Source organism: Garra rufa, chromosome 21, assembly GCF_049309525.1.
Source record: "Garra rufa chromosome 21, GarRuf1.0, whole genome shotgun sequence".
Lineage (NCBI taxonomy): Eukaryota > Metazoa > Chordata > Actinopteri > Cypriniformes > Cyprinidae > Garra > Garra rufa.
The window spans coordinates 26,255,778-26,269,450 of record NC_133381.1 but is presented as its reverse complement, the minus strand read 5'-3'; the positions used below and the strand labels follow the sequence as shown (position 1 = coordinate 26,269,450).

Sequence of the window (13,673 nt, the reverse complement as noted above, 5' to 3'; positions counted from 1 at the left end):
AAAGTGTTCGGATGAGACCAAAATCAAGCTCTTTGGCATCATCTCAACTCGCCGTGTTTGGAGGAGGAGGAGTGCTGCCTAGAACACCATCCCCACTGAAACCTTGATGACTTGGAGAGGATTTACATAGAGGAGTAGGACAATATCCATCCTGAGATGTGTGCAAACTTGGTGGCCAACTACAAGAAAAGTCTGACCTCTGTGATTGCCAACAAGGGTTTTGCTAAGTCATGTTTTGGGAAGGGGTCAAATACTTATTTCATTTATTAAAATACAAATCAATTTATAACTTTTTTGAAATTTGTTTTTCTGGATTTTTTTGTTGTTATTCTGTCTCTCACTGTTCAAATAAACCTACCATTAAAATTATAGACTGATCACTTCTTTGTCAGTGTGCAAATGTACAAAAAGGGATCAAATACGTTTTTTTCCTCAATGTACTAAGAATAATTTAAAAGACTAAGACTAAATTTAAAAATGGCTGACAAAATGAACACTAGTTTCCACCAACCCCAGTTGTGCTCATACAATGCAAAATCTGAATGACAGCATTTTATTTAGATCATTAAAATCTCAACATATTACTTCTGATAACAATGATTATTAAAATTAATTATGAGTATTAAAATGTATTATTAACATATATCATGATATTGTTTTTATTATTACATACAGTATGTTAATTAGGTAACACTTTAGAATAGATAACACATATTCACTATTGACTTATTTGCTGCTTATTAATAGTTAGTTAATTAGTTGTTGAGTTTAGGTATGGGTTCGGATTAAGGGATCTAAAACATGATCATGTTGAATTAGGCATTAATATGTGCTTAACAAGTTCTAATTAACAGCTAATATGATAGTAATAGGTATTCTAATAAGCAACTAGTTAATAGTGAGAATGCGTCCTTAAAATAAAGTGTTACCCAATATTACTTTTCACAAAGATCCAAAAACATTAAAAGCAAAGCTTTCTTATTACATTGCTGCAGAAAGCAGAAATTCTAATTTTTGAAGTGCACAAAAAGTTTAAAATAAAGCAGATATAGCAATCTTTCTTTGAATGTTTCACAAAAGTACTCTTTTAAAAGAAAGTCCTTGGCTCTCTCTGTGCCACGATTAAGCTTATCATTTTTGTACGCAGACCAAGATGATAGTTGTTTATTTTCATCACAGTAATTTTTCTGCTTTCTTTTGTCTTTTTTTGTTTCTTGCAGGCAGTGGAAACAAATCTAGCATCCAAAGATAGTCACTGGGTGTACGCCAATGAGGTAAGCACATATTCATAACAAGTTTCATAACTCATTCTTATCTGTTTCAGAAAAGAGGGATCGACCTCGAAGCTGTTGGCAGTCAGATCCTGAAAACAGCTCAAATTCAGTCTGCTGTCGTCATATCCAATTTCAACTTACAGTGTTTGATATGTGGCACATCTCTCATTCAGTATGTAATATGCTGTCACCATGCTAGAGCAAAGCTGACAGTGGATTATTGCTCTGGCACGACTCTGAGTCACAGATTTGCTCTCCTTATTTCTCTCTCTCCCTCCTTCTTTTGACTGAGAGCTGGATGTGGAAGCAGGCCCTAATGAGAGTCTGGCCCTACAAGAACCAATGAGAGCTGAGCACAGAAAGCCTAGCCCAATAAGAACTGAGTGCAGTACTTAGTAAGTCAGAAGGCATGGCTGTGAGCTGAATGGCGTAAAAACTCTGGGATTCTGTTTGATGTGTTGACACCAACAGAAATTGCTACGTAATACGACAAAAAAGACAGTGTTTAATACACAGAAAGAGAGAAATAGAAAATTGCTTTTATTTTGCTTCTCTGGGACTCCCAAAGTCATACTCAAGTTTAAAATCACACTACAAGCTTATCCAAAAACACTTTGTCTAACTCTCTGTATCCATCTACACTACATGGCCAAACAAATATGTTTTCAAAGCTATTCACATGGAGAAGAGGCATCCCTTACCTGCTATCTGCAGAACAGCTGCAGTTGAACGTGGATGCAGGTATTTGATCAAATTTGTTCACAAGCCATTGCCAAGAAAATGCCAAAATGATATGAGTGCCAGGGATGCTCTATTTAATACAGTGAAAGTGGATGGGGACTAGGAGTGTTAAAGGAATAGTTCACCCAAAAAGGAAAATTCTGTCATTAATTACTCACCGTCATGTTGTTTCAAACCTGTAAGACCTTCATTCATCTTCAGAACACAAATTAGGAGATTTTTGATGAAATCCAAGAGTTTTCATTCATGGCCCAGAAATGTAGTAAGGACATCATTAAAATAGTCCATGTAACATCAGTGGTTCAAACATAATGTTATGAAGCTACAAGAATACTTTTTTGTGAACAAAAAAATAAAATGTCTTTTTTTTAACAATTTCTTCCCTTCTGTGCCTGAGATTTTATCAAAAACATCTTAATTTGTGTTCTGAAGATGTTTGAAACAACATGAAAGTGGGGAATTTGTGACAGAATTATTATTTTTAGGTGAATTATCCTCTTAAAACTGACAAAAAATTAAGACTTTGAGTGATATATTTCTGTTTTATGAACCCATGTGACAGCTTGGTGTACGAAGTCGTCATTCAGTCAAAATGTTGCTTTGAAAATCTGAAAATGTTCACTTTCACTGAATGAAAAGAGCTCTGACATTCTGCTAAACATCTCCTTTCGTTTTCCACTGAAGCAAGAAAGTCAGACAAGTTTGGAACATAATGAAAGTGACGAATTATGTTTCATTTTTGGATTGTGACTGCTGTAAATGTGTTTGTCTAAAAAGATTGCATTGATTTTTCTTTCTTGAAATACTCTACTGCTCAAAGGTTTGGGTAAGATTTTTTATGTTTTTAAAAAGAAGTTTCTTATGCTCATCAAGGCTGTGTTCATTTGATCAAAAATACAGAAAAAAATATATTATTAAATATTATTATGTAAAACTATTTTTTTATATTAATAGACATTCAATTTTAATTCATATCTGTAATTAAAGTAGAATTTTCAGAATCATACTCCAGTCTTCAGTGTCACACAATCCTTAAAAAAAATCATTCTAATATGCTGATTTATTATCAGTGCTGGAAATAGTTGTGCTGCTTAATATTTTTTTGGAACCTGTCATACTTTTTTAAGGATTCTTTGATCAATAAAAGGTTAAAAAGAACATCATTTATTTAAAACAGAAAGGTTTTCTAAAAATATAACTACTGTTCAAAAGGTTAGTGGTCAGTACATTTTTAATTAATACTTTTATTCAGCAAGCATGTATTACATTAATAAAAAATGATATCATATATTTACATTGTTAGAAAAGAATTATATTTTGAATAAATGCTGTTATGTTTAACTTTTTATTTATCAAAGAATCCTGAAAACACAGGATCAAAAAAATATATTTGGCAGCAGAACCATTACTGATAATTCTAATAATAAATCAGCATATTAGAATGATTTCAGAAGGATCGTGTGACACTTAAGACTGAAGTAACAGCTTATAAAAAATTCAGCTTTGCATCACAGAAATAAATTATATTTTAATGTATATTAAAATGAAAACCGTTATTTTATATTGTAATAACATTTTGCAATATTACTATTTTTTTCTGAATTTCCGATCAAATAAATGCAGCCTTGATGAGCATAAGAGACTTCTTTCAATACATTAAAAATCTTACAGATCTCAAAGATGCCGACATATTTTCCCAGGCTATGTAGTGCATCTCTCTCTCTGTTCTAGTATATAACCCTGGATATACTGACTAAACTTTCTTAAGGCATATGAGACAGATGTCACACCCTCTGCACGTTCCCTCAGCCCCAATCACCACGATCCTCCACCAACCAGCCAATCACCACCACAGCACACCCGTGAACCATCACCAGAATACTAATCACCGTCACCTGCACCGGCAATCACCACACCCTTTATATACCTACCTCTGCCACTCACTCATCGGCTGGTATCAAAGTTGCATGGATGTTTCTCTGTGGATCTTCTCCCCCTCCTGTTGTCTCTCCTGTGCTCCTCGTGGATTCTTCCGATGTTCTCCTGTGCTCCTCGTGGATTGCTCTGATGTTCTCCTGTGATACACGTTAATCGTGTTAAAGGGAAGTGACTATTGCTAACGCTATGATCCTTATGAACTTGAACTCACCTGTTGTGTTTGTTTGAAGATTTGACCACAGAGACCTTATTTCACCCGATTGCACGTGTGTTGTACTGTGCACGTTTGTTAATAAATACCTTGAAAGATACTCACCTTCTCCCTTTGTGTGTGGTCGTGACAGGATACCAGCCCATAAAATATTAACTCACCGCTTCACTCATGGAGGCGAGTGCCGCTATCACCGAAGACACCCCCGATCCATTTGCGGATATGGTAAACGTCCTTCGTCAATCTCTACCTGCTGCTCCAACGACGATTTCCAACACGCCCCTCTCTCGCCCCATGAGTTATTCCGGAGACCCGGGTGGTTGCAATGGTTTCCTCCTGCAAAGTTCCCTCTATATTGAAGCCAACGCACACCAGTTTCCTAACGAAATTTCTAAAATATCTTTTATGATTTCCCTCCTCACTGGACAGGCACTCCAATGGGCAGACGCACTCTGGAATTCACGGAGCGACGCTTTAATCTCCTATAATGCTTTCGTTGCCCACTTCAAGGACGTGTTTGGAGCTGCGCTCACTCCCCTTTCGGTGCACGACGAGCTGATCACTCTGAATCAAGGTGCGTCCAATATCCATGAATACACCCTGCGCTTCCGCTCCCTAGCGGCCACCAGTGGTTGGAACCAAGTAGCTCTCCTAGCAGCCTACCGTAAGGGGCTTAAACCCCAGATCCGCAAGCATATGGTTATTTACGATGACAACGTACCGCTGGAAACCTTTATTAAGAAGGCAGTAGGCATTTCTCAACATCTCTCAGCGTGTCCTTCTACAAAGTCTGTACCCAGCTTCCCTCCACTCCGAACACCGTCACCCCAACGAGACGCGGAGGAGCCTATGATTACTGACTCCTATCGCCTGGATCCTGCGGAGAGGAAACGACGAATTAATAATCATCTGTGCCTATATTGTGGAGAAGCCTCTCACTTCATCAGTGCCTGTCCAGTCCGCCCGCCTCGTCCAATGGTGAGTACCGTATCTATTACTCCGGCCATGTCTCTCTTACCCCATATTACCGCTAAACTAATAGTAAACTCTCGTACTCTCCCCATCTATGTGCTCGTGGATTCCGGAGCGGCTGGCAATTTTGTTTCATCACACTTCATTGCTAAACATCGAATTCCCACCGTTCAAAATGAGGTCACATACCACATAACCACAATCCAAAACTCACCATTGGGCGATGGTAAGATATCTCGCCGGACCAGAAAAGTGACCCTCGTCTCCCAACACAACCACCGGGAACATCTGACCCTCCTAGTACTCCCGCGAGCCAACGTGGATGTCATCCTGGGCAGACCATGGCTCATTAAGCACCAACCCCGCATAGATTGGAGCACAGGAGAGGTCCTGGAGTGGGGCGCAACGTGTGAGGACCACGGCTACCATCCTTCCTCGTCAGATGCAAAGTCTCCATACCGTCCTATCCCTCTGCACGCCACCACCATAGAGAGCCCTGCCACTCAATCCGCCACCACCATTCCCCCCGTCTATCAGTCTTTCACCGATGTCTTCAGCAAGGAACGGGCCACACAACTACCACCGCACCGGCCCTGGGACTGTAGTATCGACCTGCTGCCAGGCGCCAAACTACCCCACGGGAAGATCTACCCCCTCTCACGTCCTGAGCAGGAAGCCATGGAGAATTACATCCAGGAGGCTCTCCAACAGGGGTTCATCAGACCTTCCACGTCCCCAGCAGCATCCAGTTTCTTCTTCGTCCCCAAGAAGGATGGTGGGCTCAGACCTTGCATTGACTACCGGGTGCTCAACGACGCCACGGTGAAATTCGCCTATCCACTTCCTCTAGTGCCAGCTGCCTTGGAGGAACTACGGGAAGCCCGCGTCTTCACCAAACTCGACCTCCGCAGTGCATACAACCTGATCCGTATCCGAGAAGGAGATGAGTGGAAGACCGCCTTCATCACCCCCACCGGTCACTATGAATATCAGGTGATGCCCTATGGCCTGGCTAACAGTCCTTCCGTATTTCAGAATTTCATGAACGAAATCTTCCGCGACTACCTCCATCGATTCGTAATCATCTACATTGACGATATCCTCATTTACTCACGTAACCTAAAGGAACATCAAGACCACGTCCGTCAGGTTCTCCAACGCCTCCGTGAGTACCAACTCTATCTAAAATTAGAAAAATGTGAATTCCATCAGCCCACCATCTCCTTTCTCGGATACGTGATCACTGCGGAGGGAGTTCACATGGAAGCCGGCAAGGTGGACGCAGTGGCCAAGTGGGCGGAGCCCAGGACGGTGAAGGAGCTTCAGCGTTTCTTAGGCTTCGCTAACTTCTACCGACGCTTTATAAAGAACTATAGCCTCCTATCGGCTCCACTCACTTCCCTCTTAAAGGGAGGTCGCCGGGTACTACAGTGGACTCCAGAGGCTCAGCAAGCCTTCGACCGTCTAAAACTAATGTTCACCACCGCTCCCATCCTCAAGCACCCCGACCCTTCAAGGCCCTTCGTGGTGGAGGTAGATGCGGCGGACGTGGGCGTAGGAGCCGTGCTGTCCCAGTGGTCTGATGAACCCCGATCCCTCCACCCGTGTGCGTACTATTCCAAAAAACTTACCCCAGCTGAGCAGAATTATGGAATTGGAGACCGCGAACTGCTGGCCATAAAGCTCGCCCTCGAAGAGTGGCGGCACTGGTTGGAAGGAGCCCAGTTCCCCTTCACCGTAATAACCGACCACAAGAACCTCCAGTACATTCAGAACGCCAAGAGACTAAATGCCCGCCAAGCTCGCTGGTCATTATTCTTTGCCCGATTCAATTTCCACATTACTTACCAACCCGGCCACAAAAACACCAAAGCAGACGCCCTATCACGTATGCACTCACCTGAACCTACCTCTGACGATCCTGATCCAATTCTACCCCCATCTGTCTTTCTCGCACCCATACTATGGCAGCTGGATGAAGATATACGGGCCGCCACCTTCGAGGAACCTGCACCACCGGAGCTTCCCCCGGGTCGTGTCTATGTCCCAAGCCGTCTCAGACCCCTTCTGCTGGATAGTACGCACACGTCCCCCGGCTCAGGACATCCTGGCAGCAGGCGAACCCTCTCGCTCCTCCAGCAGAAATATTGGTGGCCCAACATGAGCAGGGAAGTGGAACGGTACGTCCAAGGATGTTCGGTCTGCGCCGTCAACACAACCCCACGCCGCTTACCCGAAGGTAAATTACAACCGTTACCTATTCCCCGCCGACCCTGGACACACTTGGGCATTGACTTCGCCACAGACCTGCCCCCCTCTCAGGGTTACACCACAATTTTAGTGGTAGTCGATCGATTCTCGAAAGCTTGCAAATTAATACCTCTCAAAGGTCTCCCCACAGCACTAGAAACCGCAGAGGCACTATTCCACAATGTATTCCGGAACTTCGGACTCCCAGAAGACATCGTGTCCGATCGGGGACCCCAATTCATTTCCAGGGTCTGGCGGGCCTTCTTCCAACTTCTGGGTACCACAGTCAGCCTGTCATCCGGATATCACCCTCAAACGAACGGGCAGACCGAACGGAAAATACAGGAAATCTCCCGCTACCTTCGGACGTACTGTTCCCAACATCAAAACACCTGGAGCCAGTATCTACCGTGGGCTGAGTATGCGCAAAATTCCCTCCGTCAAACCTCTACTGGTCTAACCCCATTCCAATGCATTCTAGGTTATCAACCAGCTCTGTTTCCATGGACTGGAGAGTCCTCCGAGGTGCCCGCGGTAGATCACTGGTTCCGAGAGAGCGAGAGGGTGTGGGACTCAGCGCACGTCCATCTCCAGCGGGCAGTACGGAGGCATACGGAACTTGCCAACCGCCGTAGGTTACCCAACCCAGTTTACCTCCCCGGGGACCAGGTATGGTTGTCCACTCGAGACATACGCCTCCGGCTGCCCAGTAGGAAGCTGAGTCCCCGCTACATAGGGCCCTTCACCGTGCACTCACAGATCAACCCTGTCACCTACCGTCTAAACCTACCTCCACATTACAGAATCGCCCCCTCGTTTCACGTTTCCCTACTCAAGCGCCACACTGAACCCCTGTTCCCTTCCTCCACAGAGTCGGAGTCACCTCCTCCTCCCGACCCGCCAGAGATCCTTGGAGATAACATCTACCAAGTCCAAGAAATCCTAGACTCCCGGCGGCGGAACGGCCAGCTCCAGTACCTAGTGGACTGGGAGGGGTTCGGACCCGAGGAGAGATCGTGGATACCCCGTGACGACATCCTGGACCCGACTCTCCTCGAGGAATTCCACCGCCAACATCCCGAACGCCCAGCTCCCAGAGGTCGTGGTCGTCCCCGTCGCCGTTCTTGGGTGCCAGGAGTCACCCGTGGAGGAGGGGGTGATGTCACACCCTCTGCACGTTCCCTCAGCCCCAATCACCACGATCCTCCACCAACCAGCCAATCACCACCACAGCACACCCGTGAACCATCACCAGAATACTAATCACCGTCACCTGCACCGGCAATCACCACACCCTTTATATACCTACCTCTGCCACTCACTCATCGGCTGGTATCAAAGTTGCATGGATGTTTCTCTGTGGATCTTCTCCCCCTCCTGTTGTCTCTCCTGTGCTCCTCGTGGATTCTTCCGATGTTCTCCTGTGCTCCTCGTGGATTGCTCTGATGTTCTCCTGTGATACACGTTAATCGTGTTAAAGGGAAGTGACTATTGCTAACGCTATGATCCTTATGAACTTGAACTCACCTGTTGTGTTTGTTTGAAGATTTGACCACAGAGACCTTATTTCACCCGATTGCACGTGTGTTGTACTGTGCACGTTTGTTAATAAATACCTTGAAAGATACTCACCTTCTCCCTTTGTGTGTGGTCGTGACAACATTAAGTCATTGGATCTGCCCACTTATTCCATAAAGAGAATTCAAAACATGCTTTCAACTATGAGTGCACTTCTCATAAAATTACAGACTATAGTATATGCACTCATAATATAGTTACTAGAAACGTAATGTTCTAACATGTATGTAAATTATATACTGCTCTTTTACTGTAGTGGTTTTGTTTTTAATGTGTGTCTAATCCTAATCCTGTTTTCAGCTCTCTTTGTTCTCTTATTTGCTCATTTGCATAGTGCAGGTTTCAGTGTGATCAAATTAAAGCACAGTCGCATTCAACCTAGAAACGGCAAAAGAGAGAATTCACGATGCATTACCTCCAGGCAGGAGAGGTTTAGATGTTCACTGAGTCACATTGCGCTGATGCTTCTGTTTATCCCTTATTCTGAATTGAAGCTGAGTAATTTGCTTGCGCCTCAACACACACAGCCCGCATGAAGGTCACCACAACACCTATGAACACAAATTAAGCCTCTGCAGTTTTCATCCATCAAGGTCACGGCAGAACGTCTAGTATAGTTCATTCATTTTTAACTGGGCTTTGTTTATCAGGGTTTGCAACACAAAGTTCAGTTGCAAATGGATGATTAACATAACAGGGATGCTAAATAAACCATTTTACTAGAAATAATTGAAATGAAATATTGAGGCAGGAAATATTAAATCTGTTTTCCCTGTAATGTCATCGTTTCATTAAGCCCGGGCTCCTGTACAGATGTGTCTTCAGTTATATTCAGGGGCTCTGACCTTTAATAGATGTCAGAATATTGTCTTTCTTTCACAAGCGCTTGAAGTTTAATTAAATGACAGATTTCATGCAGCATGTTCAGGGATTCCAACATCTGCGGTGATTTAATTAGAGACAGTGACATCAGAAGTCCTGACTCTGCTTAATATCACCTTGATCAGTTGATCAGTAAAAAGTTTTATAGTCATGAATAAATGAATAATTAATACCTTCACCAGGGACGTGTATCAGAGATCATTTATATGGTGGGCTGGCCTGTTTTGATGAATGTGTTTGGAGGTTGCTTATGAACTCGCAGCATTCGTGACTGTGAGTCATCTCAGCACTGTGATCTCTACATATTCTACTGCTACTTTTTTTTTTTTTTTGGTCCAAACGCCAACGGTTAGACTGCTGCCAAGAATATAGAAAGATATTTTGTAAGATCAAAGTCACTGTAAGACCCGAATGTACTCCATTTATAAAGGTCAGTGAGTCAAAAGCTAATTTATAACTCCTGCATGGTTTCTTAGAAAATAGAGACAGTATTTAGGCCTCCTGTAGTGCAGAATTACATTTCTAAAAGAAATTAATTCTTTTTTTGAGTAAGGATGTGCTAAATTGGTCAAAAGTGACAGTGAAGACATTTACAGTGTTCTATTTCAAATAAATTCTGTTCTTTTGAACATTCATTTTTACAAGAGGAAACATACTCATTAGGAAATTTATAATGGCCAGTATTGTATCAAAAATGCTGTAAGTTGTATTATATGGTTAAATTGATAGTTCACACAAAAATAAAACAAGCGTCTGCTCTCTTCTTTACAATAAAAGTAAATGAACACCAAGGGCTATCAAGCCTTCTCCATATTAAATTCAACTTTACAAGCATCATTCATTTGACCCTTATGTATCTAGTATTTTAAACCCATCTGACAGCTTGGTATGAGAAATACTGCAAGCTGTCATTCATTGGAAAGATTGCTTTAATAATCTTGCTTGACATTTTTGGTCACTATTCAATTTCATTGTGCTGAAAAAGGCAAGTCATACAGGTTTCAAAAGACAAAAGAGTGAGTAAATGACAACTGATTTTTGTGTGAATTATTACTTCACTAGTAGAGTAGTGATTTATACTTAGCTTAAATGCAATTACTTACATGTGAATAGCCTTAAGGTACTGTATTTATACTATGTCTGACTTTCTTACGTAAAAATGTGTGCCTTGTTTCCAGCCAAAATATCTAAAAATTCTTAAATTGAGAAGGATTTTCTAGACAAGTAAAAATATTGTAAAAAATTAAGTGTTTTTGCTTGAAACAAGCAAAATCATCTGCCAGTGGGGTAAGAAAAATAATCTTGTTTACTGTTTGAAATAAAGTATGTTTGCTTGCCCCATTGGCAGATTAGTTTGCTTGTTCTAAGAAAAAACTCACTTAATTTTGACTTTTTTTTTTTTCTCAGAAAACAATAAAATATTTTTTACTTGTCTAGAAAATCCTTCTTGATTTAAGAATTTTTAGATATTTTGGCTGGAAACAAGACAAACTCTAAGTAAGAAAAGCATTTTTTGCAGTTTTGTTTAAACTCTTTCTCACCAGATAGCTTCTAGCACTCATAAAGTAGAAAACCAGAAACTGGCACACAGTGCTGTTAAAACTTGCATGAGGGTGAAGAAACATGCTTAAATTGAACACAGAGGACTTTATTACTACTTTTTACTATTTTAGAGATTTTAAATGTGGACATTTATTGTACCTCAGGTGTATATTAGAGCTGCACGATTCTGAATAAAATGAGAATCACGATTTTTTTGCTCAGAATAAAGATCACGATTCTCTCACAATTCTGGAGAGCTTTATTTTAAAGATTTACCACATTAGGTTAGCGAACAACAGTAAAATAGCAGTGAAATAAGACATAATAAACTTTGCTTTAAATTTAAAGAAATGTAATGAAAAATAATGTAATAATGTAAACAAAAAAAAAATTAAACATTAAAAAAATAAACATATAAAGGTATTATGTCAGAGTAAAGCGATTTAAAGATTCTTAGCTAGAAACACTAGCCTATCAACATTTTATGGCCGTCACCGTCCACTCTGTGGGATGCTCAAGTTTACTTCACCATTTTACAAATAAATCCTAATCTAATCATGACTATATATCATTGGAAAGGTCTAAGGCTCCTAAATAGATATTTGACACTTTTTTGTTTTACAAATTATGTAGGAAAATAATTTATGACAAAAGTTTCATAGATTAATTTATGACAAGAGAGCACCTCAAAAATCTACTTCATAACAGGAGTTCTGACCTTTTTCGCAAACAGACTTTCTTGTTGCCTTTTTCCCTATTACACATTACAAATAATAAGAAGTGATATATCAGATGAAAACTTAAAATTTTAAAATTCATCCTTTGGAATGCCATTTTAAAATCAGACATTGCATTAACATGGAAAATGTACATCAAAATCATGTTACAAAATGTTCTTGTCCATGAATTATAAAGATTTAAGATTGAATTCTTCATTTTCACGTCTCAAAAATGGGAGTAACAGTTAAGGGGTTAATGGATATGGTTCCACTGCTCTGCTGGTCCATAAATCTGGCGCGATCAAAGTACTACTCTTTTAATATTCAAAGTGCTAATAGCGACTGAATTTTCCAAGCATGATACAGAGCTATCTACACAACTACACAACTTATTATAGCCCACATACTAATAACAGCCTAGATATTTTATGGAGCTTAATTTGCGCGCATTGGGGAGTCGCTCTCTAAATGCAAGTAGCTTTTGAATGCGTGTGCAGGTTTTACTTTTGGTTTCGTTTTAACTATCGCGCGAAACTCTCGGCGGCGCTGAGCGTGTATTCTACAATACCAGAGATTACTTTAACAAAACCATTTGAAAGTGGGTGGACACCAACGGGATTTTGAAAAGCGTGTCCCCAGTGGAAATGAGTGGATCTCTGCCGCTGATTTATCATTTGATGTGAATGGATGCCGCGTTGTACAGTACATTGAGACAAAGGCGCCATGAATTGCATCTGACAGAATGTGCGCTGAAGATGAAGTTTAAATGGTTATGTAATGTTGGAGAGAATGGCGAACCTGTCACTGCATCAGCTCTCAGCAGTCTGTGCAGTAATTAGGCTAGCAAAAGTTTTGTGAAATATAAATATATATATAATTGGCTGAATCATATAAATGCTGGATTAAGATCGTGAGGGGGGTTGAATCGAGATCACAATCTTTTAATGATTAATTGTGCAGCTCTAGTGTATATTCTTTTAAGATTTTTTAAGTTTGGAGCTGTTTAAATATTGCAGATTTTTAGATGTGTTTTGACTGTCATGCAGCATATTCTCAGAGGGACCAATCCATCATTGCTGTCATTTTTTTCCCTCCATATGTTGTACGTCACATTCCTGGACGTAATTGAGAGAATATGTTTAGTTCTTAACTCCCTGAGGCTTTAGCTATTCCAGTGTGCATATATGAATTGCACTCTCAAAGACTATGAACTCAACTATATGCTTTGCATTTTAAACAGACAGGCCTTAATTTTCTTACTTTTGTTTCTTTGTAAGGCTGAAGCACTTCTGATATTTGATCGATATCTTTTAATGCTGATATTTACTTCTGCTTTGAATAGCAAGAGATTTATGCATTTGCTTTTTGTGCATTTTAGCATTTCCTTGGTTTTTTTTTTTCCTCCTTGGCTGTGTTTTCTTGAAATTTGTTTCTTTATTACATTGATATCTCATTTATTGCTTTCGAATAATCACAACTTTACTTACAACTTGCAGAATCTACAAAATGTTAATTATATTACCAAAATAAGAGGGATTCTACAAAATGCATGTTTTCTTTTTTTAC

General features: G+C 40.8%; 1 protein-coding gene across 1 annotated transcript in view; it reads left to right on the top strand.

Moving 5' to 3' along the window:
* The window catches only part of grid1a (glutamate receptor, ionotropic, delta 1a), a 154,380-nt gene that overhangs the window by 86,758 nt on the left and 53,949 nt on the right, over positions 1 to 13,673 (top strand). Inside the window, exon 3 of the mRNA XM_073826752.1 lies at positions 1,221 to 1,274. Coding sequence (XP_073682853.1) covers positions 1,221 to 1,274 — 54 coding nt within the window. The remainder of the gene's footprint in view (positions 1 to 1,220; positions 1,275 to 13,673) is intronic.